Genomic DNA, 25,104 nt, shown 5'->3' with positions numbered 1-25,104 from the left:
GCCTCACTTAAATCCCATAGGCCAATCAATGTCTTCACCATTCAAAACAACTATTATTTCAAGTCATACAAGTTCTATATGGTTATTATAAGAAAATCCAAATCACTCAGAAAAATATAGCTTAACAGGTTGAAATGTATACCTCGCCTGTTCAGTTTGGAGAGCTTTTGAGTTTCCTTCTCAGATCTTTTTTCTATGTTTATATGCATCTATAGGAGAGATTATTTTTCCTTCTCTTGTTTTTAGTGGACCAAACTACACACGGTTGCGGTGCTTCCTTTTTCTTAATATATTTTGGCCATTTTTTTTTGCAAATCTTTAAGTAGAGATCTATCTGTTTTTAAATGAGCAATCTCGTGGGTACATTGATAGAGAATATTTACCACCAATATGTAATAATAGAGTTTGTTGCAGAGGGTGTTGGTGCTCAGAAATGGAGGGAGGTTAATTAATCCTGAAAATGTCCACTAAAATCAGGGGCTTTGGAATCAGAATCCCAAACTAGCTTAATAAGGCCTTGAGAAAAGTAAGAAGGAAATACCTGTTTTCCCATTCGTAAAATGGGGCTACAAACAGTCCGTGTTCCATAGGATGTAGCAAGAATTAAACGAGATCATTTATATTAACTTTCAGCACAGTGACTGATGATAACTGTGACAATGATAATGACAAAGCTAATGCTTCTCAGGTCCACGAAGGTGGGAATGGGACTTAAAATGAAAGAAAATTGCTACTAGGAATGGATGCCGCGGTAGATACTTCTATTCAGTGCTGCCAAATCAGTCTGGGTGTCTGGAATGCCCCCTGGAGACACGTCTGACAGCAAAACTCTAGTTTTGGAAATCTCAACGTGCCAGGCTTTCAGGAGCCTGCACTTGCCTAAACCTTTGGGGAAACCGAGAACTACAACTGCCAGAGGGCAGCACTTCCGCCCCGCCCCCGTCTCTCCTAAAAAAACTACAAGTCCCAGAAGGCTCTACAGTACCCGGCTGGTCTGGGCCACCAGTTGAAGGGGAAATTAGGCCGCATGTCCTGCTGGGAAGTGTAGTCCGACAGAGATCGAGTCTTCCTGGCCTGGCTGCTGCCGTAAGGCGAGCTAGCGGGTAGCGCTTGAAGTCGAGCTCTTGTAACCGTCCACCGAGAACAGGAAACTAGCTTCGAGGGGTTGCACAGACGCGCCTGGGCTCGAGAGCGGCTAGAAGGCAGCTGGCGTTCTAGACCTCAGAAGGTGAGAAGGGGAACCCAGAGGAAGGCCGCTGAGGCGGACGAGCCTAAATGCCACGGAGGAGGGAGCGGCCAAGAGGACAGGAGAATCCAAGTGGAAATAATAGGGGCAAAGTGGGGCGTGACGCCCCTTACCAGGAAACTGGGGTGAGGCACGCCCCGGAAGTGGAATAAGGCGAGGTCCCTGGAAATAAAGGCAGAGGGGTTTCTTTATGGTGGGATGGCTTGAGGGTTTGGGGCTGATTAGTGCGGGTTAGCTCACCAGGCCTTGGACTTGGGAAGTTTTGGAGCCCGGGCTGGAAAGTTGGTTAGCAGTATGTTACCCAGGAGGACAGAGCTGCTGTGCACTGGGAGCAGAGCCTTTCTCTGACTCCTTCCTAACTGCTGGTGGTTGGAGGTGTAACGTCTGGGAGGGAAGATGTTTTGGGTCCCTGTGTCCAAAGGGAGCCCCAGCAGGGAAGAAGACCTTTGAATCCTGCAGCTTCCTTGAGAGGCCCAACAGTACTAGTGAACTATGTCCTGTGTTGTCATTTTACACATTGCAGGGCGTGACTTTGGGTGGAGGTTTATTCGGAATCTTAATATAAAAAGGACCCAGCTCATAAGGAAATGTCTGGAATAAGTTAATTGGAAAAAATTCGAGCACAAAATAAAACGTACAGAATTACCCTACTGAATTAACAGTAGCTATTTATGGCTGAATAGATTACAGTTTAATTTTATCCTTTTCTGTATTACACCGTTATGTAGCATCTGGATTTTGTAAAACAAGCATTGCTGTTTTTTTGCTTTCTTATTCTTCCAAAAGAGCCACTTGGCTGTTGTATTTTGGGAGTAAGGCACCAAGGCCAGCTGCTCCGGCTTGCTCTGGGCCGTCTGTAAATTAGTTTACCAAGGATGTTAAGAGCGCTGAATACAAGGGGGGAATTTAGTGCATGTTCTGTGTGAGGCTAATGCTTTCTTTCTTCTTCTAGGTTGGAAAGAGGCTATTTTAACAAGTGTCACGCCATGGTATGTGGTTGTTTGGTCTATTTCCATCTAATCCTTTATCTTTTCTGATTTAAAATGTCACCTTTCTCATTATCTGATGGATTTAGGTTGCACTGCAGAACTCTTTGGGATCCGACGATTTACCTTGGGTGGGGGACGGGAAGGAGAAAAGTATTGGAGCTGAAATACCTTTTAGCTTTGGGTTTGCTTTTTCATCAGCATCGTTATGTACTATATGTTGCCTGCTATCCCTAGGTGTGCAATTTTGAATTAGCAGAGAAATGTTAATATATCCTTTACTTGCGCTTATGCATCTCCTGAGACAAAAGCTTGTTAAAATCAGTGTAGGAGCGTGGTCAATTACATGTTTATTTTGGTCTTTTTTCTTTCACAGATTTTGCCAACTTCCCAGTTAAAGGTTGACATTTCTGCATAAACATTTCCCTGTTAAAATGTCCTTGCCGCTTACGGAGGAGCAGAAGAAAAAGATTGAAGAGAATCGACAGAAGGCTCTGGCCCGTAGAGCTGGAAAGCTATTAACAGAACAGCCTCAGAGCACAGGCTGTGGTTCCTCCACTGCTGTCAGCCCTTCCCAGTCCAAGCAAGGCCCTTCCCAGAATTTCCCTAGGGGGTCTGCTAAGCTAGAGAGCCATGATGTCCTTTTCAAGCAGCAGAATGTGCATAATTCGTCTTGTGACCAAAGACCTCCTAATTCCCACCAGTGTCAGCTCACCACACCAGAGCAAGCAACGGGGATATGGAAGAGCCAAGGGATGTCCACAGCCTGCCCAAACCAGGGGCCCCCAAGTCAGGTGACTCTTACTGGGCCCTCTCCACCTTTGGCACAGAGTCCTCCAGATGTCGCTAGCCAGCAGCTCTTTGGCTGTAAGATGAGTCAAGGTCATCCTCAGGCTTCACATCAGACCAAATCGACGTCTGATGCTAACACAACTCCTGAGCTTTGGGCCAAAGCAAAGAGTTCCCAGGAGACTCCGGCTTCTTCCTCTTGCCAGCCCACCAGGGATCTGGAATTAGAAGCCGGAAATGCAAAACCTTCCACCTCAGGGCAGAACCTTTCTGACGTCCATGAAGAAAGACTCCAAGACAAGTTGAAGAAAGCAGTGTGCTCCCAAAAAGGGCTATGCATAAGGGAGGGAGATCGATTCTCAGTGAAGATCGGCTACAATGAGGAGCTCCTTGCTGTGTTTAAGAGTCTGCCCAGTAGAAGTTATGGTAATGAGACTTTTGTTCTGCAGGTGTTTTTTCTATTTTTAGAATCTCTTCTAATCTAACAGTTTCTCATAAATATTAAGAGAGTACATTGGCACATTCTGTCCATCCAGTTATTAAATTTTTTTCTATTTTAGCCAGTGTTTCCCTTTATAATACACATTGTCTCCAACAGCTGCCAAATTTAGGAGCTGTTCTCTCTTGGCCAGAGAGTGAACCCATGAGTATTTACTTAGAAGCCAGTCCCTCTGCCAGGTGTTTTAGATAATTATAGCACGTGAGCCTAAAAACAATTTTTTGAAGTATGTAGCTGTTTTTTCAGTTGTAGTGTGGAAACCGGCTCAGCAGCAAGGTTAAGTAACAGGCCCAGGGTGACTGGTCTGGAGGAGAGAGCCAGGCTGCGGCCTGTTCTGCCACACCCCAACCACTGTTCCTCTTGTCACATTGCCTGACTATACCAGGATTTGGGGAGCAGGATTCTAATCCTAACTCTGCCCTCAGCCCTGTTCGGAAAGGCCCCTAATGTGCTAGGGCCTGAATTGAATTTTACTAGAGGCAGCAAAGTAATTACATACATTTGCTAGTCATGGTCTCAGGATTTTGTAAATGAGTAGGGACTTGCTGGTCCACAATTTTGAATTTGGCGTTTTCAGAAAACAAGCTTTTATTGAGTGCCCAAGTACAAATTAAAGCCGCAGCCATCGGTGTTGTGTTTTATTTCAGATCCTACCACCAAGACGTGGAACTTCAGCATGGCTGACTACAGTGCCTTGAGTAAGTGCACATATCATTGCCACCATGGAGGGAGCTGTGGGCATTGAAGTTTCCCGGATGTGACCTAGGGTGCCATGTGTGTGTTGTGTGTGCCCTTACAGGTGGTGAGAACTTCCAGAGCACTGTCCGCATGTCCCTTTCCACTCCCACCAGCCGGCTTCTTGGGTGAAAGTCATCATTAATGTTAACAAGAGTTAACACCTAATGGTGCCTTCTGTCTACTATGATGTTCTAAGCCCCTCGATTATACTTACTCCTTATAAGAGCCGTTTTACAGAGGGGGAGACTGAGTCAGCAAGAGGCTGAATCACCAATACAGGGTCACACAGCCAACAAGTTCTACAACTCGGACTCAAACCACAAAGGGCACTAGACTGCCAGCTCCAGCAGGGATGGGCATTTGTGCCAGGCCCAGCTCACAGGAGATCCTGGTCCAGCAAACAGTATCAATTCCCACAGGTCTCTGCATGGCCAGCGAGCTTGAGAGCCAGGGTCGGGTTGCCAGGCAGGTTCCACCCTCTCAAGTGTCTGGTCATTGTCAGCCCCTGGTGGCATCATTTCTTCTGAGACTTCGTTGACTGTCCTGTACCAAGAGTTTCACCGAGGTGCTTGGATCCACACCTCTGTCCAAGAGACAGTCGTGGATCTTCTCATGTCCCTTTTTACCCATCCCTGCCAGCAGCCATTATGTGCCCACTTGCCCTGCCCAGGTCATGAAGGGAAATGACACGTGTGCTCAGATCACATCTCTGTAGATTTGGGATATGAGGTAGAATTCTCAGAGCTCGCCAGTACAGTTTCTGAGGGGTGATGGGGCAGCTTCTGTAGACTTTTCTGGTTCTCTCTTTGGCTTCATCCACTGCTATCCCTTCATTGTGTATTAGGGTTTTTTTGTTTTTTTTTTTTCCGGTACTGGGAATTGAACTCATGACATTGCGCTTTCCAGGCAGGCACTGTGCCGCTGATCTAAATCCCCAGCGCCCCCTGTATTAGGTTTTAAATCCAGGGACACGCTACCTCTGAGCTACATCCACAGCCCACTTTTTCCCCCAGTACTAGGGAATGAACCCAAAGGTGAGCTACATCCTCAGCCTTTTAAAAAAATGTTTCAGACAGGTCTTTCTAAGTGGTTCAAGTAGGACTTGAACTTGTGATCTCCTGCCTTGTCTTCCCTCAGTGCTAGGGTTGTACGCATGTGCCATCGTGTGTGGCTCTGCTTCATGAAATGTGTGGCCGTAGGCGTCGTCCCATTCTTTGGTAGCTGCTGGTGCCTGAGCTCTGTGTCTAGCCGAGACAGACACGGGCACGAACAGCAGAAATGTGTGTCCTCACAGTGACAACGGAAAGCTGAGATTAAGGTACTGGTGGGGTTTCTTCAAAGACTTCCCTCCTTGACTTTGAGCTGGCTGCCTTCTGTGTCCTCTCAGACCTACTCTGTGTGTCCAAATCCCTGTTTCTCCCTCTCCTGTAAACTCATCTTGGATTAGGACCCATCTTACAGATCTCATTAACTTACTTCATTTATTTATATATTTATATATTTATTTATTTATTTATTTATTTTGAGACAGAGTCTAGCTGTGTAGTTCAGGGTGGCCTTGAACTCACTGTGTAACCTAGACTGGCCTCCAACTCTTTTTTTTTTTTTTGGGTTTTTTTGTTTGTTTTTTGTCCTTTTGAGACAGTCTCACTGTGTAGTTCAGGCTGGCCTTGAGCTCACTTTGTAGCCCAGGCTGGTCTGGAACTCACAGCAGTCCTCCTACCTCAGCTTCCCAAGTGCTGGGATTACAGGCGTGTGCCACCTTGCTCAGTTTAGCCTCCAGCTCTCAATGATCCTCTTGCCTCAGCCTCCAGAGTGCTGGAATTATAGGTGTGTGCCAGAATGCCTGGTTTATTTGTGATTTTTTGAGACCACGTGTTGCTATATAGTTCATGGTGGCCTTGAACTCACTATGCCTTCCTCAGCATCCTGAGCGCTTGGATTGCAGCCAGTGCCACCAGGCCCAGCTGTCTCATTAACTTGAAAGGCTCTGTATCACAGCGACATTCGGAGATACAGAGGTGTAGGGCTCTTTGCAGGGACATGATTCAGCCCATTGACATTGCTGCTTTTTGGAAGCCCATTTTTTTTAATTCATTTTTTTTCATGTTGGAGGGAGACCCAGTGCTATAGGTTACGAGTGCAGGTTTTGACACCTGGTATTCTCAGTGTTGCTAATTTTAGACTAGTGTTTTCCACTGTAGGGATTTTATTTTGCCATTTTTTTATTCCTATTCTCTGACCACCGTGTTTGGTGACTTAGGTGTCTTCTGCTTTTGGAAATGTATTTAAGTTTTCTGGGTAGTAGGGTTGCTTTCTGCAGTGCTCCACATTTGAAAATAGTGTTTATCAGGCATAAAATTCTCTATGTAACTTTTAGATGAAATTTACTGATAGTGGAAATTTACTATCATTTCCCTCTATAAACCTTGAAATCTACTGCAGCACGTTTGGATTTGTGCGGTTCTTATATTTCCAAGTTTCATGTAAGTTAATAATTATTGTGTCTTTTTAGTAGACAGTACTTTTTTTAGTACTGGGAATGAAAGCCAAGGCCTTATGCATGCTAGACAAGTGCTCTACCACTGAGCCATAGCCTCAGCCTGATTATACCTGTTATCCGTGTAATGTAAAAAGAGTCATCAGTTTTTCTATCATTTTGCTTTAGATAGATATCTGGATTTCTTTTTCGTTTTCCTTCTATGCTGACGGTCAAACCCAGGGCTTCATGTAAGCTGGACCAGCACACTACCCCTGAGCTCCATCCCCTGCCTGGGGATGCTTTTTTAACTCTACCGAACATTCATTGTAGAACATACAGAAAGTGTACTGGCATGTAAAGAAGAAAAAGTATAGCCTATAATCTGCCCTATAATCTTTTTGCAGTGCTGGGGGTCAAACCTTAGGCTTTATACAAGCTAGGCAGGTGTTCTACCACCCAGTTACATCCCCAAGCTCTCTAATTGGTTGTGTGTGTGTTCGTGTGTGTGTATGTATGTGAATCCTGCAGTTTTGGTAAAATGGCTTTTTATTTCTCTCGTTATTTGTGATGTTGAACATTACCCCAAGTGTGTTCTATCATTTTTCCTATATATTTCGAGTTGGTTACATCTTATCCTTTCATTCATGATCGTAATACTCTTTTTCAGCATGCGCTTTATGTTTCTTGTAAATATCTTGGTAGTTTTGGCTTCCAATTTATTTTGTATTTTTTGACAGTTTAATTGTACATAGTCAAATCTCTTGATCCGTGAAGTGTATGTGATAAATAAAATAATGTTTGAAGCCATCATTTGTGGCCTGTTGGTCCTGTTTCTCATTGCCTAGTTCTCCAAGTAGTTGACAGAGTAGTGACCAGGGATAGGTTAAGTGTTTGATTATGGTGTGCTAATTTCTGTGGCTTCTCTAACACAACAACAGAAATGACCTAATAAGTTTACTCACCCTGTGCACTTACTTTTCTCCGTGTTAATTTCTGGATTCTAAATTTTTAAATTGGAAAAGCGTAAGAAGCAGAAGGGATATATACAGTATTTTTTCAAAGACAGGGATGAGCTGAAGTGTGATGATGTGTGCCTGTAACCCTGCATTGCTGGTGCAGGAGCACAGCAAGTAGAAGGCCAGTCTAGAGTACATGGGAAGGACCTGGCTCAAGAGACGCACATGCACAAAGAGACAGAGAGAGAGACAGAGATTATGTCGTGTTCCCTAGGTGGTCTCAAACTCCTGAGCTAAAGCCATGTGACTCCTACCTCAGCCTCGCATATTCAGTAAATGCTGAGATTCCTGAAGACCCAATTAAAAGACCTTTGTAAGCCTTCCTGATATAACAATTCCTTTCCTGTCCTTGTCCTAATTTTCCCTCCTCCCTTGCCTGTCTAAGCAATTTGGGGCCACAGAAGTCAGCCAGTTGTCCACCTTGTCCCTTACATACCTTTCCTCTTCTGCAGTGAGTGCAGCTCAGTGCCTCAGCACAGTCACCCTGCAGCCGTTGGAAGGGGTCGATGGCAGCAGCGGGGGACAGACTGGCCTTCCTTCGGCTCCGTCCCTTGCCTTCGTCAAAGGACGATGCATGCTCATCTCCCGGGCCCGCTTCGAGGTGGACATCAACTACTCAGAGGACCTGATTGCACTGTTTAAACAGATGGATTCCCGGAAATATGGCAAGTACTTGGTTTCTGTGTCATCCTGGCATGTACGGCGAGAGGTGTGCTGTCCTGTGTTTCAATATCCCAAATGACTTTTTGTTTTGGTACTGGCCATGGATTCCAGGGCCTTGCGCATGCTAGGTAAGTGCTCTACTACTGAACTACATCCCCAGCCCAACTCAACGATCATCTTGGTAGAACCTCCCTGATCTGCCTCTTTTACTGTAGAAAAGTGACCCTTCCATTGTCCGACATGTAATGGGGATTGTTTGTCCTGAGGCCGCCTAAAGAGAAGACCCCACAGCTTTCCCCCGTCACCTGACCAGTGGCATCTTTGGTAGAAGCAGATAAATTATGACTTCAGCCATTTAAGCCTATGTTTTTATTTTGGCCTTAGCAGAGCAGAAAAACAAGAGTTACCATAAAAATAAATACCTTCTTTTTTTGGTACTGGGAATCAAACTCAGGGCCTTGCTTTTGCCAGGCAGGCGCTGTGCTGCTGAGCTACATCCCTGGACCATAAATACCTTTCTTAGACTAAGATGGGGATTGAACTTAGTTCTTTCACACTGAGCTACGTCCCTAGACTTTGAAAACATATTTTATTTTGAGACAGGCTCTCACTAAGTCATCAAATTGCCTGGCTAGGCTTGACTTGCAGTCCTCTTGCCTCGGCCTCCCCCAGTCCTAGGTGTACAAGTGTGCATCACCACACCTGGCTAAGACAGTGATTTTCTAACTTCAGCATGCATGGGAACCCCTCAGGGCTTGTTAAAATATGAGTTGCTGGGTCCCAGTTTCTGATTCTGCAGCTGTGGGTGGAGCAAAAAATCGTGCTGCTATCAGACTCCCTGGCGCTGGTCCTGCTGGTTAGGGCACCACAGGATCACAGTGGGTTCCTGAAAACACTGGTGTCTTCCCACTGTGGCAGCTCACTAGATTCGCTGGGCTGCTTAAAAACCCTGGTGCCTGGTTTCCAATCCAGTGATTTAATTGGTGTAAAGTAGGACTGAGAGGGCGCTGGGGATTTAGCTCAGCGGCACAGCACCTGCCTGGCAAGTGCAAGGTCGTGAGTTCGATTCCCAGTACCGGAGAAAAACCAAAAAAAAAAAAAAACAAAGTAGGACTGGGACATTGGTGTTCTTAAAAATCTCCAGGTGAGCTTAGTTACTACCCAGGCTTAAGAGTACTGGCCAATGCAGAGCAACTTTACTTAATTTTTCTGTGAAGTTGCCTGGTCAGAATAGGGAGAGGCAGCTTTGAAGTCAGGACGCCTGTGATTCATTTGATGTAACTCTTAGGGATCCACGTCTTTCCACTCTTGAAAGGGTTTTAGTCTTTTCCTCAGGGAAGCAGAGAGCAAACCCCTAAATGCCATGCCTCAGACCTCCTGTTCAGCCTGGGTCGTGGGAGATGCCACCACAGAATTACCTGCTCCAGGAGAGCTTTTATTAGGGCCTGGGCTCCTTCATGAGGAGGGAGATGCTGGTGTTAGTGCCATCCTGTAGCTGATGAGTTATCAGATGATCAAACACAGACTGCTGGGCAGGGTGCAGGTGAGGTTGGCCAGGCCCAGCCCACTCATGCAGTGAGATGCTCACATGAGGATTCTTTGCCCCCACCCCTCAGATGTTTGGCTTAGCTTGGGCTCACCTTTAAAAGGCAAATACAGTGTCCTGTGTCTGTCATGGACTTTGCAAATTACACTGTGGACCTAGTCTGCTCCTTGAGGAGTAGATACCACTAAAATATCGATACCTAATCCTGTCCCCTCCAAGACTTCCAGAAATCATGGTTGGATTCTTCTCCATAGCTGTTACTCGTGAATTTTCCTGCCTGCTTCTGTGCTGCTGTCAGAGCCAGCTATGGTTGGGAAGGGGCTTTCTGGGCTGTTCCTTGATTCAAGGCTGTCTTTCTGGTCTGGTCTTCCCATCAGGCGACAGCTGGAATTCCTGGTTCCTTCCTGAAACTCTGTGTCCACAGTGCTTCTCTCTGACCACCTTGCTTTCAAAATGACCTAATAGAGAATTGACTTTTGCTGCCCAGAGCATTAGTGGAGCCCAAGCTTTTGCCGAAGTTTTCTTATTTTCTCAAAGGGTGGATTGGTAGAGAAACCCCTTTAAATAATTAGCCAGTGGTGGGTAGTAAGGTGCTCTCCCTTCTTAGTTAATATTGCATGTGTTTTGTGCTATTCTATACTAATTAGCAGATGACATAATAACATAGCGGTAATTCATAACCATCTTATTTTAAGTGTTCATTGTTTTTCAGGCTTTTATCAGCATCTCACATTTAAATTTCATGTAATCTTCAGGATAACCTTGTACTGTACTCATTTTTCAGATGGAAAACCTGAGGCACAGAGACGTTGTATAACTTGCCCAAGGTCGCACAGTCAATAAGAGGCAGAGCTAGAATTTGAACATAGACAATTTAAACACTCTGATAGCTCCACAGTCTGCACTCTGCTGCTCGTTTCCCCTATGTAAAATGAAGCTGATAACAGCACCCATCTCACAGAGTTGTGAGGGCAGATGAGAGCATGGGTGTCTCTTGGCATCGTGCCTGGGTTGAAGTAAGTGCTGATAGTGTGAGCTACAGTAGTTATCCCTGTCTTGGACATTCAGGGCATTTCTGACCTGGGTCACTTCCAGTCACACATCCCTGTAGCACCTTTTATCACAACCTTCCAACCCAAGCTTGTCACATCCTTGCCTGTCTTTCCACCCTGTGTACTACAGGTGCCTTGAGAGTAACTATGGTCTTCATTTCCGCATCCCTGGTGCAAGCTCGTGCCCAGCCACATTGCTGGAGGCTGACGGAGGTCTCCACCGCTGGGGAGTGAATGAGTGAATGTAGTGATGTGGTAGGATGGTAGTGTGTCCTGTCTGCTGATTTCTTTCTTCTCATTACAGATGTCAAGACCAGGAAGTGGAACTTTCTCTTGGAAGAGCACAATAAACTAAGTGAGAAGCCCACCTTACTTTTTTAAAAAAATGATGCTATTGTTAAGCTTTAAGGGTCTGCCTCGGATTTAATGTCTTTTTCCAAGACATTAAAGACTGACACACCGCCTTTGTGACAGCCCATATGGATGCTGGGCCCTTGGCCCATAAGGGGAAGGTGATGCTGTTAAGGTTCTGAGGCATGGGAAGCCTTCCTGTTCCCACAGCTGTATTAGAATGAGGGTTATGGACTTTGGGAATCAGAGGTGAGCTGGGATTGCTTAGCTTGATTGGAAGCTGCCATGGATGACCTCTAGGAGCAGGCTTTCCAGTTACTTCTGCCACTATGTGCTCATGAAGGTAGGAGGGTCTCAGGGTTATGGCCTCATAATGGAATATGTTCTGCCAGGTTCAGAAGTCCTGACTGGGGAATGTCAGCATGAGGCACATCAGGAGCTGACCAAGGGAACCACAAGAAAGAGAAGCCACTTTGGCTTATCATTTTTCTTCTGTCTGTCCACTTGGATAGGGCAGTAAATTCTATTATGCCTGAGAAAGCAGGCCTGCTCATATCTCAGCCTGCCCTGGAATGCCAATGTTATCCATCCTCCAAGCTGTGGTAATTCTGCAAGTGAGGATGCCGCTAGCACAATGTATGTTCACTCAGGCCCCTTATGGGCTCACTGGGCCATCCAGTCAATGTGCCAGTTACCCAGGAGAAATATTACCCACCCTGGAAGCCAGGTGTCATTGGCTGTCTTTCCCGTCAGGCTTTAAGGAAGAGGGGAAAGCTGGGAAAGTTTCTTCCCTGTGTCTTCTGCTTCTGTGTCGTACTGTGTGATATCAGATAGGTAATTCAACATTCTGGTTCCCATTTGCCCCTTCAGTAGAAAAGGAGATCTTTAATCCCCTTACTGATACAGGAATTAAGTATATAGGAAAAGCTTTTGGTACTTTGAGGAAAGACTTGGTGTAAATTACAAGGTTAAGTGTAAATAGGAAGTGATGCTATTTTAAATAAATAGCAGCAGTAAATGCTGTCTGATGCAGAAAGTATAGTTGATGTTTGTCTAAGGCTAAGGCTCTCTGGCTGCTGCTATTTGAGCTTGTGCCTTAGAACTATTTGGCCAAACCTGATTTTTTATTATAAATAGCAGTTAGTTCTTTCCTCTCACCTCTTTGTCTTTTAACCAAGAAAAAACACATAAGGCCGGGCGTAGTGACACATGCCTAGAATCGCAGCACTCGGGAGGCTGAGGCAGGAGGATCACTGTGAGTTCGAGACCAGCCTGGGCTACAAAGTGAGCTCAAGGCCAGCCTGAACTGCATAGAGAGACCGTGTCTCAAAAAGACAAAAAAAAAAAGAAAAAGAAAAAGCACATAAATATGTTAGCTATGAGGGCTTTGATATTTGTGGAATAACAAAAAGCAGGATACTTGCACCATTAGCAGATGAATATAATGGAAAAGATCATCACTCAGGTAGTATTGTATATAGTGGTTTCAAATCTTTTGTGGACCGTAGGCTCTTTAAAATATTTAATGGACACAGTGGGTTCTTCACCCATAAAAACTTACATAGTGCATGCATATAAAAGCTTGCATTTGGCTTGATACTTTCATGAGTCCTGAGTTAGGAATTCTGGATTTAGGATTGTTACATGTTGGACCGGGGATGTAGCTCAGGTTCATAAGCGCTTACCTGGCAAGCCTGAGGTCATGAGGTCGATTCCCAGTACAAAAAAAAAAAAAAAGGATTGTTACATGTTTTCTTTTCCTTATGATGTCCCATGGAAGACAAGAATGAGCCTGCTTATTTTGCATATGGGTAAATGTTTGAGCCCTGAGAAAGAAAACATTTATTTTCCTTTCTGGGAGCTTTGCAGTCCCACAGTAAAGTCAGTGACAGAGGACTAAAATTGCCATTTGCATTTATAACTGATCCATTATGACACTTTTGAAACCAGCTTCATGAACTAAGAAGCTGGGGTGGGAAGGCATTGCAGACTCTAGTGCATCTTCCAATTCGGTTCTGATTCTACCATTAACACTACAGACCAGGTGGATCTGCACTTCTCTCAGCCTGAGGTCTCCTTCCTCCTGTGTGAAGTTAGTTTACTGGCCCCAAGCTGGTGAGCATGTGCATGGGAAGCTAATTAAGAAAGGGCAGTAAGACCTGAGGGAATGAATGCTCACTGATGACATGGTGAGAGTTATTTTGTCTAGTAAAGCAGATCTAAGAGCTTGCTTTCTCTCTCCTTTCTAAGTGACTAGAGTCCTTCTGCCCGCAGTGAAATTGGCATGAGGCCTTTTGTTTTCCCCTGGCTGTCACAGTCCAGAAGGGTTGTCAACCATCTTGTCTTGTCAGCTGCTATTTGAAAACATTAGCATCTCTCAGCTGTGTGGCTACTAGCATTCTGCCAAAGAGCTTTTTACAGAAGTGACTTCTAGATGACTCATGAAGCCAGACAGCACATGCCTGTTATCTCTCAGTACCAGAGAAAGGACAATAGAGACAGGCGTTGACAAGGATTGGTGATGTTCTCCAAAACACACCCAGTTGGCAGAAGTAGCAGCACAGGATTTTGGAGACAGTAGTTGGTAGAAGACAGTGGATGTTGGATTTTTTTTTCTCCTTTTAAATGGCTGAAAGTACATAGTGCTTCCAAAGGACAGCATTCCATACCAGCTGGATCGTCATCCCTGAGCTTTCATCCGGTACTTAAGATATAAAGATCTCTAAGATTAAAATGAAAATGATTTTTGCAAGTACACACAGTGCTCAGTCTCTTGAAGTATGCAGAAATCAGCGTGGTCAGATTTAATTTGGAGATGGTATGTCTATGTCACTATGGGTAGCTGATTTTTATATTAAAGCTGTCAACCTTACCTAGTTGGCACTATGGTAACTGTTCATGGAAACTGTCCAGAAGTAACAGGTACTTATCTTTAATGAAGGCTCGAAATGGGTCTAAATGTATTGAATGCACAAAGCAAATACATGTAGCAGTAGATGGCTTAGACTCCCACGTTGACATTAGTATTTGCAGGGTAACTGACTGGTGGGTGTGGTAGGTGACTTTTCGAATATCTTGTGGGGATGTTAAAACATTTGATCACTCATGACTACGGAACAGAAAACCAACAGCTTTGGAATTTCAAGTAATATTGGGTAGAATAAAATATACCTTCTTTCTCCTTATGGTTTTGTTTACTGAGGTTTTGTTTTTGTTACCTGAGGACGGTTAGCCCCTTGGCAAGTTACTGTGACTTCCAGGGAGCCCTTGGAAGGGTAAAAGAAAAAAAGTAACTGAAGGTGTGTAAGTAATGGTTGCTCTCCTCATTTGATTTTTTTCAAAGCATAATGATAAAAGGCACTACCTTGGAAGCTACCACCCACAGGACAGCAGGTTGTGATTGGTAGTTTACCATTATTCTATCAGGGATCTCTGTCATCTTCCGTCATCTTTTTCTGTCTCTAGTATATTCATTTTGTTTTTCTGTTAAATAAAGGCATGGGTTTTTATTTTATTTTAAGATTAGGTGAGGCTTAATTACTTGAAAAAGCATATTCAGTGCAATTAATGGGCTTTCATTTCCATGTAAATCCCAGGTACTTTCTTTTTTCCCCTGAGATTAATGGCCCTGACTAGATGAAGAGGTTTCTCCATCCCTTCTGTAGGAGTTTAGGAACTGCATACTTGAAAGACAAGTAAAGGGCCCTAAACTGAAAAGTCCAAGTAGTGATTACTCCGAGTTACAGTGCTGACTCTAAGGTTAGCAGGTGTTGCTAAATTTTTTTTCCTTTTTCTTTTTTTAATTACTGGGTATCTAACCCAGAGCCTTACAAAAGATAGGTAGCTGGTGTGGTGGTGAACACCTGTAGACCCAGCACTTGGGAGGCTGAGGCAAGAAGATTGCCCTGAGTTTGAGGCCAGCCTGGGCTACATAATGAGTTCAAGGACAGCCTGAACTGCATAGTGAGACCCTGTCTAAAAAAAAAAAAAGGTAGGCAAATGCCTTTCTTCTATGCTATGCCCTTAGCTGGACAAACTTTATTTATTTATTTATTTATTTTTGTTTTTCTGAGCCAAGGTCTCTCTGTGTAGTTCAGGCTGGCCTTGAAGTCACTATGCAGCCCAGGCTACTCTTGAACTTGCAGCAGTCATCCTTTCTCAGTCTTCTGAGTGCTGGGATTACAGGAGTGCGCCCCCATGCCTGGCTGTTCCAGGCTTTCCTGATACACTCTTGGCATCTCTGTACAGAGCATTGTTTCCGCCCGTGGACAGTAGGTGATTTAGTGTTCATTGCCTCCTCAAATTGCCGGGAGTGAGTTCAAAGCCAGTCTGAACTACGTGGTGAGACTCTGTCTTAAAAAACAAAAACAAAAAAAACCCAAAATTAAGTTATAAACATCAGTCACAGAAACACTTCACAATTTGTTCCATCATTTGTGTGTATTCTCCCAAATTGCGTTTGCTGTACTGACTGGCCTGTTAATTGCAGAAAGAAAGGAACAGAAAGAGAAAACGAGTGCTCTGGGTCATGTACTCAGGTAGGACCCAGCTGGCAGTGCCCAGTGTGCCCTCCAGGTGGCCTTTTGGGAAGACGGCGGATAAAAGAAGGCCACTTACTGAGCCATGTAACAGGAGCCTCCTTCCCTTCCCCGTACCTGTCTGCACATGAACGCTGTGCCTCACGCACCTCTCTTCTTCTTTCCAGTTATGAGAGCACGCGCGCTCCCGCAGGTTCAGTTGGAACCTCTGCCCAAGACACTCACCCTGGCGTTTGCGTCTCAGCTGGAGAAGACCTCTCTCCAACTCACAGCAGATATTCCCGAGGCAGACCTTTCTGGAGTGGATGACAAGCTTGTGTCTAACCTGATGCCCTTTCAGAGAGCGGGAGTGAAGTAGGTTCTTGATCTTCCTCTTGCTTGAATTTCATCACTCATCTCAGACTACATTCAAATGCTTCCTCTTTTATGAACACTCACCTTCATGGATGGCTATAAGCATTGAGGCATTAAGCAGCCAGGTGTGCTATTACCAAAACTTACCACTGATTCCTTGAGTTAGCCGAAACTCTGGATCACAGGTGTGCAAAAACCCAATTCACACTAGCCGAAGGAGGGAGATTTCTCATGGTGAGCGGCAGAAAATCTAGCATCTCTGAAGATTGGGCCAGTATGTTCTGTCCGTCTCTCAGCTCTGCTTTCATCTTAATCTGCACTGTCCTCAGCCAGGTGCTCCTCCATGTGGCAGCTAGCTTAGCAACCCAGCCAGAACAATTCTTTCCTGATGGATCTGACACTGCTGTGGCTTAATCTGATGATACTGGAGCCAGTTGTACGGGTTTGGAGACTTGAAGTCTTGCTCATTAGACTCAGAGGCAGGCCCATCCTGGGAGCCAGGGGTTAGGGCCTTCCCCACCTGAACTGAGAACGACTCTGCACAAGAAGGTCAAGATAAACTAGACAGCAGGGATGGCTAACATTTTAGAGCAGAGTGCTCTGACTGCAAGCCAGAACCCATTTATTGCAAAGTGCCAGCACTGAATTAAACCTAAATACTGAGGTTTTAGTTTGGAAAAAACTCATACATAAACACCTTTTTTCTTAAGAACAAACAACCTGTACCATAGGTTCATCACCAGTGGTATAGAGAGACAGAAGAGAAACTGATGCCTGGCTTGTCTTTTATTTTCAGGTTTTTTGGGAGAAGCCACACGATAGGTCTGAAGTGAGCATGGTAGTGCACAGTGTAATCTGAGCACTTTGAGAGGCTGGAGCAGTAGGGCTGCACATTTTGAGCCCAGTATTGGCAATTTAGTGACTTAGTGAGACCCTCTCTAAAAATAATTTTAAAAGGCCCTGGGTTCACTCCCCAGTATCACCAAAAAAAAGGATTTGCACTGAAAATACTAAAGTTAAAGAGAAGGCCTCAATGGTCCTTGCAGAAGTAATGTGATTTAGAGCTGTTCATAGGCAGCATGGCTGGAGGCAAAACCTACACAGGGGAAGGAACCTCAGTTATCAGTGGAGCTGACAAGCCACCAGAGCTCGCCTGCTCGGAGCCTGATCACGGTGTTTAGTTTGTGAAAGCTTGGCCACTACTGTTACGGATGCTGATCTCTATGTGCCACTTACCACAACCTTACATTTTCATGGTTCTGGCCCTGTCTGCCACCTTTTCTTCCTTTCCCCTCTGTATTAGTTACTTTCCCGTCACTGGGACAAGATGCCTGATAGCCCCAATTGAAAGGAGAGATTGTGGCTCATGGTTTCAGTGGATTCAGGCCACGATCAGCTGACTCCAAGGCAGAAAAGCAGAGTGGAATGTCAGGGTGGAGGAAAGCTGTTCACCACCTGGCAGTCAAGAAGCAGAGGAGGAAGGCAGGAGCTGGGGCCAAGAATACTGCCTTCTAGATCATGTGCCCAGTGGCTCACCCTGGCTCTTCCTCTGAAAGTGGGACTTTTGGAGGGCATCTTACGTCTGGACCATAACATGCTCCCATCTTCTATCTCTTAGATAATACATTTTGCAGAGTTTCATCTTGCTTTGCTATTTCAATGCCTCATCTGTTAGGATGCTCTTTGGGCCTCATTTTTACCAGGCTCGGGGTGGTTTATCCCTCTGATCTTTCTTCCTTTGGCTTTACTGTAGTTGAGACAGGTTGCCCACTGTGCCCATTAGGCAACCCCTGTCTGCTCTGTCCAAGTCCTTAATGGTCTATTAAGAGATCCTGGAGCCTGTGTGGTGAGTGCTGGTCTTGCTAGTTCACCCCATTGGTGAGGGGTCTTATGTGCATGGTACCCCAGTCAGGTGTACATGTGACTGTAGCTTTAGCTGTAGAACCAGAATGTGGCCCGCAAGGTCATCATCTTTCTCTCTGTGGCTCTGAAGCTGCTTATGGTCCTTGTAGACTTTCTTTAAAACTTTCTAATTAAATCCAGATTTTAGCTTTCAACCTCTAAAAGGGTAGAGGTTTGATATAGGGGTGAAGAGGGCTGTCAATTCCATGTTTTTTTTTAAAATGTGAGAACTACAGTTGAGCAAATTCATAGAGCAGAGTCTTGTGGACATAGCGCTTTTTTTAATGTCTACATGGTCCTGTTCAACAGAAGAATGTTTCAAACATCAGAATCACTTGCCTGAAGTCATTCAGCTATAGAAATGGAATTGAGCTGGGAGTGGTGGTACACGCCTGTAATGTCTGCATTTAGGAAGCTGAGGTAGGAGGAGCACTGTGAGTTCGAGGCCAGCCTGGGTTACATAGTGAGTTTAAAGACAGTCTGAACTACGTGGTGAGATCTTGTCTCAAAAAAAAACAAAAAAAATTGAGAATTAAATCTGTGGTTTCTGATGATGAGTATAGCATCTTTTTGCCCATCATCCCAAATTACAGAAGATGTATTTAGCTGAGTTTCTGTGTTACTCAGGCCTTTTCCTTGTTGTCTTCAGCAGTGGGGTCGTGGGGTGCGGAGTGGTGCTCTGTTCTTTAGTTGGGCCCCTTCAAGGCAGGGAAAAGGGAAAGAATGTGAAATTCAGGGAATCCATTCTCCTTTGAGAATGGCCAGGTGGACCAACCATCTGCAAGCTGTAGGCAGCAGAGTTGAGGGGGCTGAGACAGAAGTATTAGAAGGGTGTGGTGTTCTCCGTGGATTTTATCCCTGCGGTGCTTTCTGTCCTCCTTGGCCACCAAATTTGCAATTTTTATACCTGACCTCCCCCCATTTGTCCATGATGTGGGTTGATCTCGGAAATGGTCCAGGTGATTTCAGAAAGGCAGAAGTGCCAGAGGAGCCAGGCCTGCTGCAGAGAGGAGGTAGCATCCACTGGGGTTCTTTGTCCCCCGGTGGAGGGATGTGCTGACTGAGGCTGGAGCTGTTGGCATGGGTGCTGCCTCTCCTGTGGGGCTGCTGTAGCTGCTGGAAGGACAGAAGTGACAAGACATAATGCCCATTGTTGCACGTGCTGTTGGGCCTTTGATGGATCAGCCTCAGGTCCCACAGACCTGCTGCTCTGTTTTCCTGTCTTAGGAAATATTGTTCTCCCACAATCAGAAAGCCCTTGTGCAGCCTGGAAATCTTGCGGGCCATGCCAGTGATTAAAAGAGATTACGTTCTCTGTTTATGTTGTATAAGAAGGAAAGAAAACAAGCTACTATTCCATTTGTTTCCAAGCAGATAAATCAGTTTTTCAGGATTTAAATGCATGAAGACTGAGTTTGGAGTAAAGGATCAGGGATCTGGTGCTCAGGATCTTCTTCGCTTTTCACTGATTTATCCTTGACCCACGTCATTTTACTGTTTGTCTTGTTCATTTTTCTTCTTTTTGTAGAATAATAGTTACAATAGAAAGACTTCCTTAGCACTTAGGAAGGTGCCAAGCACTGTCTTAAGTGCTTTGTGTGTTGTCTTAGTCCGCCCCACACTCCCTGGGGCAGGTTCTGTTGTTATTCCTGTCTCGCTGTTGTGGAGACTGAGGCACAGGGTGCAGAAAGGTGGGCGGCTGCTCCACAGCAAAATTGGGATCCCAACTCAGGCCCGGCTGGCTCCCGGTCGAATCCATTCTCCCCACACAGTATGAGCCCAGCTTGTTGCACTTCAGGACTTCTGGCTCCTGAAGGCTGCTGGTTAATGAAAACCCTGTGCTGAGGTTGTGACCCCTCTACACACGCGCCCCACTCCCATCCTCTCCTCTGTGTCTCTCTCTGGTGTATCCAGCACTTCTTGTCCCTTCCAGCTCCACTCTGCCTTTCTGCAAACAGAATATGCTCTGATCTTCGGAAGGCCATTTTATTCTTGCTTCTTTCTGTACTTCTAGGCAGATTGCCCAAGACGGTCACAGCCCTGGTCACACCTCTTGTTCACGTCCCCCTGGATTGCCTGTGCCGGGATCAGGCTCACTCTTCTCCTTAGAGCCTCCTCCCTTCGTTCATGTGACCTGCTGGTCCTCTAGATCTTCTCCCTCCCACAGGACAGCCATTCCACATTTTCCATGTCTTCCCTCGCTCTCCTTTCCTTTTATTCTGCCCCTTGCCTGGCTCTTGCTGTTTCTGTCTGGAGGAGCAGGTCTTATAGTACCTGCCCTCAACCTTGTGTTGTAGAAGCAATTTTAAATGTAAAGGAAATCTTAAAATTTATATTTCTTAACACCATCCAAGGATGAATCTGGGAAGCGCAACCTGTTCCCACAGTTAGAAAATTGTAAAACTTAACGAGCCTTAACATTCCAGTGCCAGCTGCAAGATAAGTGTGGCTCAACTGGGGTCCATCTTGTTATGTTTTGCTTCAAGTTTTTCAAAGACTTATCAAGGACATCCTGGCTCAGTCTTGGGCGATGATTTATTCTTGCTGGTCACCATAACCTGGACCTCCTTGTTACACAATAGTAACCCCAGTTAGCTTACATAAGATAAATTCTTCCTAGCAATGTATGGCAAGACATGTGTAACCAACTGTAGAATATCCTGTTATCTGCTTTTCAAACTTCCTCCTGAAAGCCTGTATAAGTAACTGTTTTACTCCAAGACAAAGCAGATGATTTGGACCTCAGTGTCCCCCGGCCTGCTTGTATAATAAAAGCTGTATGCTTTCTAAAGTTCCTCGGTGCCATGTCATCCCTCTGGTCTGATCCTGAGTTCTCCAATAGCGTCTGTGCTTTTCTTGGTGCCAGGTTAGCTAAAAAGGACTCTTCTAGAATGTAGACTGTGTGGCTCAACCTGCCTTGCTTAATTAATTGCTTAATTGCTTAATATCTTCCATGCTTAATTTCCAAAATATTTTTAACTCCTTTATCTCCCTTAATCCTATAACATGACAGTTTTGCCATAGCGAAAAGAGGCCGCCTGCTGCTTGCTGATGACATGGGCCTGGGGAAGACCATCCAAGCCATCTGTATAGCTGCCTTCTACCGGAAGGAGTGGCCCCTCCTGGTGGTGGTGCCGTCCTCTGTGCGCTTCACCTGGGAGCAGGTTGGTTCTCTTTGTGTTGAAATTTGAGAAAGAAGGTATTTCTCAGGGGTAGAGTAACAATATAGTGGTTTTGAGACAGGGCCTAAGATCTTTAAAGGTTCTGTAAGGTAGTGGCTAGAAGAGAGATGAGCTGGGGGGCAACCTGGTCGTTTTCTGACTTGGGAGAAAGCCCAGGAGTCGCCAGCCTAGGGACTTTGTGAGTCCATCATGGGCACTTTCAGTTCCTCTGTACCCTGTATCTACCATGCTTAATTTCCAAAATATTTTTAACTCCTTTATCTCCCTTAATCCCATAACATGACAGTGAGCCCCTTTACAGATGAGGAGATTGAAGATGAAAGGGATTAAGTGCTGTGCCTTCTGCTGGTGAGAACCAGGGTGAGACTTGAGATGTCCTCGTGGCTTCTGGGCTCAGCGTTTGCATCTGTAGAGGGTAGGGTATTCACTGAAAACCTGGAGCTGAAGAACCTGACCTGAACTTTGAGGAATCAAATCCCATACGCAAACTTTGGAGGAGGACCTGGCCCTCTACCTGGCTTTATGCTACTGGTATCGGCCTCCCTCTTCTTCACAGCTTGACTTCTTCCTAAGACCTCTGTGAGTCATGATGGAGAGGAGGTAGCTGTGCCTGCTGGTCAGTCTGCTGCCCAGATGTGCTGTTCTAACCAAAGGGAAGGCGAAAAACCTTACAAGAATGTGCGTGGAAAAAATACCTTATTCTTTTCCTATCCTCGGGATCTGACTTCTGCCATTCTCTGTAGAAAGCAGTCATTGGCTACATACCTTGTGTGCATTAGATTCCCTCAGCACCGCCAAACTCCAGGGAAGAGTCAAGTAGATGGTTGCAGCTGAGACTGAGAGAAGGCCCACACTCCCAGCGGCAGAGAGCAGAGCCCCGGCCAGGCAGAGGAGGGGAGCTATGGAGGCACAGGCGGCCACCCACTGTCTCCAGGGACCAGGTTTCAGTAGTTGCTGTAGTGAGTGCCTTTGTAGAACATTGGCTTAAATATTTTCATCATCACCAATGAATGCCATTCACCTTCATTCCACCACGCTCTTTATAAAATTCTTCCCCAACAGAAGCTTGTCTATTTAGAGATCACAGAGATGCAGTCCACAGACACCACTAAGAGCCTGCTAACAAAAGGAGGGGACTGTCTGGTCAATGGCGAGGAAAGGGACAGGGGAGAGAGGTGTGGAGATGACAAGGATTTGGGCAGATACAGGAGGATGTGGAAGGAGAGAGACTTGAGTTTGTTTTTCAGGGAATATTAAATGGTCCACATTGAGAGAGTGCTGTTTGTGGGTTGGCTGGGGTCACAGCCGGCCAGTTAGTGTTTTGTTGTCTCCTGTCACCCACAGGCCTTCCTCCAGTGGCTTCCGTCTCTGAGGCCAGAAAATATCAACGTGGTAGTGAATGGAAAGGGCTGCCTGACAGCTGGCTTGGTCAACATAGTCAGTTTTGATCTTCTGAGCAAGTTGGAAAGACAGCTAAAAGCCACTTTCAAAGTCGTCATCATTGTAAGTGACTGGCAAAATCTAGAAGTACTTTATATGTCTGTGGAAACTCTTAGAAGCTCCAAGAACTTTGGTATCTGTGATCCCCCTGAGGCGCTCTTGGTTTTAAGGAATTGAAATTGCTGTGTTTATTTTATGGGGAATTGGCATTTCACTTCTCCCACGTTGCGCTTCTCAGCCCTGGCTGTGTATTAGCATCTTCTGGGGAGCTTTTTAAGACTGTGGATGAATGAGTCTGCTGGAGTTTCTGGCCCATCTTTTCTGCAGCATGAGGCCACAGCTGGAAGCCTGCACATAGACCCAGCAACCCCTGGGGCTCCAGGGACTGCAGCCTTGACAGCACATGTGTGTGTCTACACCAGTGCCACCTTGTCAGAGGGGCTCAGGCATATACTTCAACAGTTAGTAATGTTCATGTCAACCGATATGAAGATATCCCAGATCCCAAAAAAATGTGCGCTTTTTACTTGAGTTGATCATTAGAGGAGGCTTCACTGGAGCCCTGACCCCAGGTCCAACAGCACCCCTTTGAATCACTGGCTTCCTTCCTGAGGAAGGTCTGGGCAGACATGGTGCCCAGCCAGCTCTGCCAGTACGTAGTGTGTTGACAGAGCTTCCCAGTAAAATGTCACGGGAGCCCAGGAAAGGGGAGATGACACATTTGCTGACCTCAGGGGATCCCTTAGCATGTTCTGGACATGAGAACCACACTGTGTTCTCAGCATATGCAAATGGAAGTGTTTATATTTTCTCAAAGCTATCCGGGTAGCAAGTCTTTGGGGAAGTCATTTCTTGGCACAAATTCAAGTGTGGCTTTAAAAAGTGCCAGCATTGAAGTGAAATGAAAACATTCAGAGAATATCCCAGGGCGGATGGTGATGGGCCCAGGGTGTAGGGAGAGTAATCTGTGTCTTCACTTTTTTTATATTCCTGCATTAGGAACTTTGTGTATAACCACGGATCTTCCCTGTGCCCCTTCTGAGCTGTGTTATCTTTTGTTCTTATGAGTTAACCCACTTCACAGCTGATGATAAGAGTGGCAGTGGGAGCAGGCCCCTCTTTTGCTTACAGATGCAGAGCCCGCCAGAGAAGCATTGATTAAAGCTCTTTGTGTCTTGCTTCAGAATCCGTGTTTTCCTGTTTCTGCCGTGTGGATTTTGGCAAGCTGCTTACCACCAGCGTTAGTTTGTTCTTTGGTAAAGTCAAAGTTGTTTGGTAAAGTCCTCTTCTGACTTCAAAATCTGTAGGCAGGAACAAAGTGGCAGCTCTGAGACGGCACACCTCTCAGGAGGCTTCAGTTTCAAGCCATTGTCATGATGTGTTCCAACACTGCTATGCTGTTGCCCACTGGTCATATCCTTGGACTGTCCGCATTTTCTCTATAAATTCCATTTCCCTGACTGTCATAAGGACGTGTTGTGAAAAAAGAGCACGGATGTAACATCTGAGGTCTGCAGGCTGGAGATTGGCTTGACATCACACACACCCTCCATTGTTCTCCGCAGGTCCTTGTTCATCATAGCTGAAGTGGAATGGAGTTCTTATAGATTCTTTTCAGGGACAAAGCCAGGATGTCTCATAGGTGGCTGATAATGTGGAATGCTTACAGAGAGGCAGGACTGGGCTAAGCGCTACTTGTGGGTAATTCTGTTTCAGACTTGGAGCAGCCTGATGGGTTAGGAAGTGTCATACCCATTTGATAAATGGAGAACCTGGCACCACTGGGAGGTCAGTTAAGGACTCAGAGTCACATGGCAAGGAGTTGGAGTGTGTGCTAACCTAGATATTTCCCCCCAGCTCCTGTGAATGTATTAGTTACTAATTTGGCTTTAGATAATATGACAGATTCTTTGTTTATCCACAGAATGCAGAGCTGACAATCAAGCTCCATGTTCTAGACCTAACAGTCCCGGAGGGCAGGGCCATGCTGCCCTTCAGTTGCCATAGCATTTCACTTATTCCCACTGCAGTGGCAGTAGGGTGTCTGACCAGTGTCGGTATGCCTGACTTCCTTACTGCACAGCGACCCCGAGGGCAGGCCCTGGACCCCACAGCTTTGTGCCAGTGCAGGGCACACAGCTGGTCTGAAGCACACTTGCCTCTGCTGCCACGCAGATGCAAGATGCTGCTTACAAAGCATGAACCACCTTTCAGTGGTTTGTTCCCCCATAGACAGCCTCTGAGAGGGGCAGAGTGGGGAACTCATGAACCAACTGTCTGTGCAGAAAACTGTCCCTGGAGCAATGAAACAACTTGCCCA

At 45.7% G+C, this 25,104-nt stretch overlaps 1 protein-coding gene across 2 annotated transcripts in view; it reads left to right on the top strand.

Annotated features, from left to right (window-relative positions):
* Window positions 1–1,023: 1,023 nt before the first annotated feature.
* The window catches only part of Smarcal1 (SWI/SNF related, matrix associated, actin dependent regulator of chromatin, subfamily a-like 1), a 59,844-nt gene continuing 35,763 nt past the window's right edge, over window positions 1,024–25,104 (top strand). Inside the window, exons 1-9 of one of the 2 annotated variants that reach the window (XM_005395685.2) lie at window positions 1,024–1,228; window positions 2,199–2,235; window positions 2,609–3,447; window positions 4,168–4,218; window positions 8,209–8,421; window positions 11,322–11,372; window positions 16,074–16,260; window positions 21,176–21,326; window positions 22,689–22,847. In XM_005395685.2, coding sequence (XP_005395742.1) covers window positions 2,667–3,447; window positions 4,168–4,218; window positions 8,209–8,421; window positions 11,322–11,372; window positions 16,074–16,260; window positions 21,176–21,326; window positions 22,689–22,847 — 1,593 coding nt within the window. In that variant the 5' untranslated portion in view covers window positions 1,024–1,228; window positions 2,199–2,235; window positions 2,609–2,666. Of the gene's footprint in view, window positions 1,229–1,403; window positions 1,440–2,198; window positions 2,236–2,608; window positions 3,448–4,167; window positions 4,219–8,208; window positions 8,422–11,321; window positions 11,373–16,073; window positions 16,261–21,175; window positions 21,327–22,688; window positions 22,848–25,104 lie in introns of those variants that run through there. The other variant, XM_005395686.2, reaches the window with a different exon arrangement.

Source organism: Chinchilla lanigera, unplaced genomic scaffold (genome assembly GCF_000276665.1).
Source record: "Chinchilla lanigera isolate Chin_1 unplaced genomic scaffold, ChiLan1.0 scaffold00052, whole genome shotgun sequence".
Classification (NCBI taxonomy): Eukaryota; Metazoa; Chordata; class Mammalia; order Rodentia; family Chinchillidae; genus Chinchilla; species Chinchilla lanigera.
This window is presented reverse-complemented; position numbering and strand designations above follow the sequence as displayed.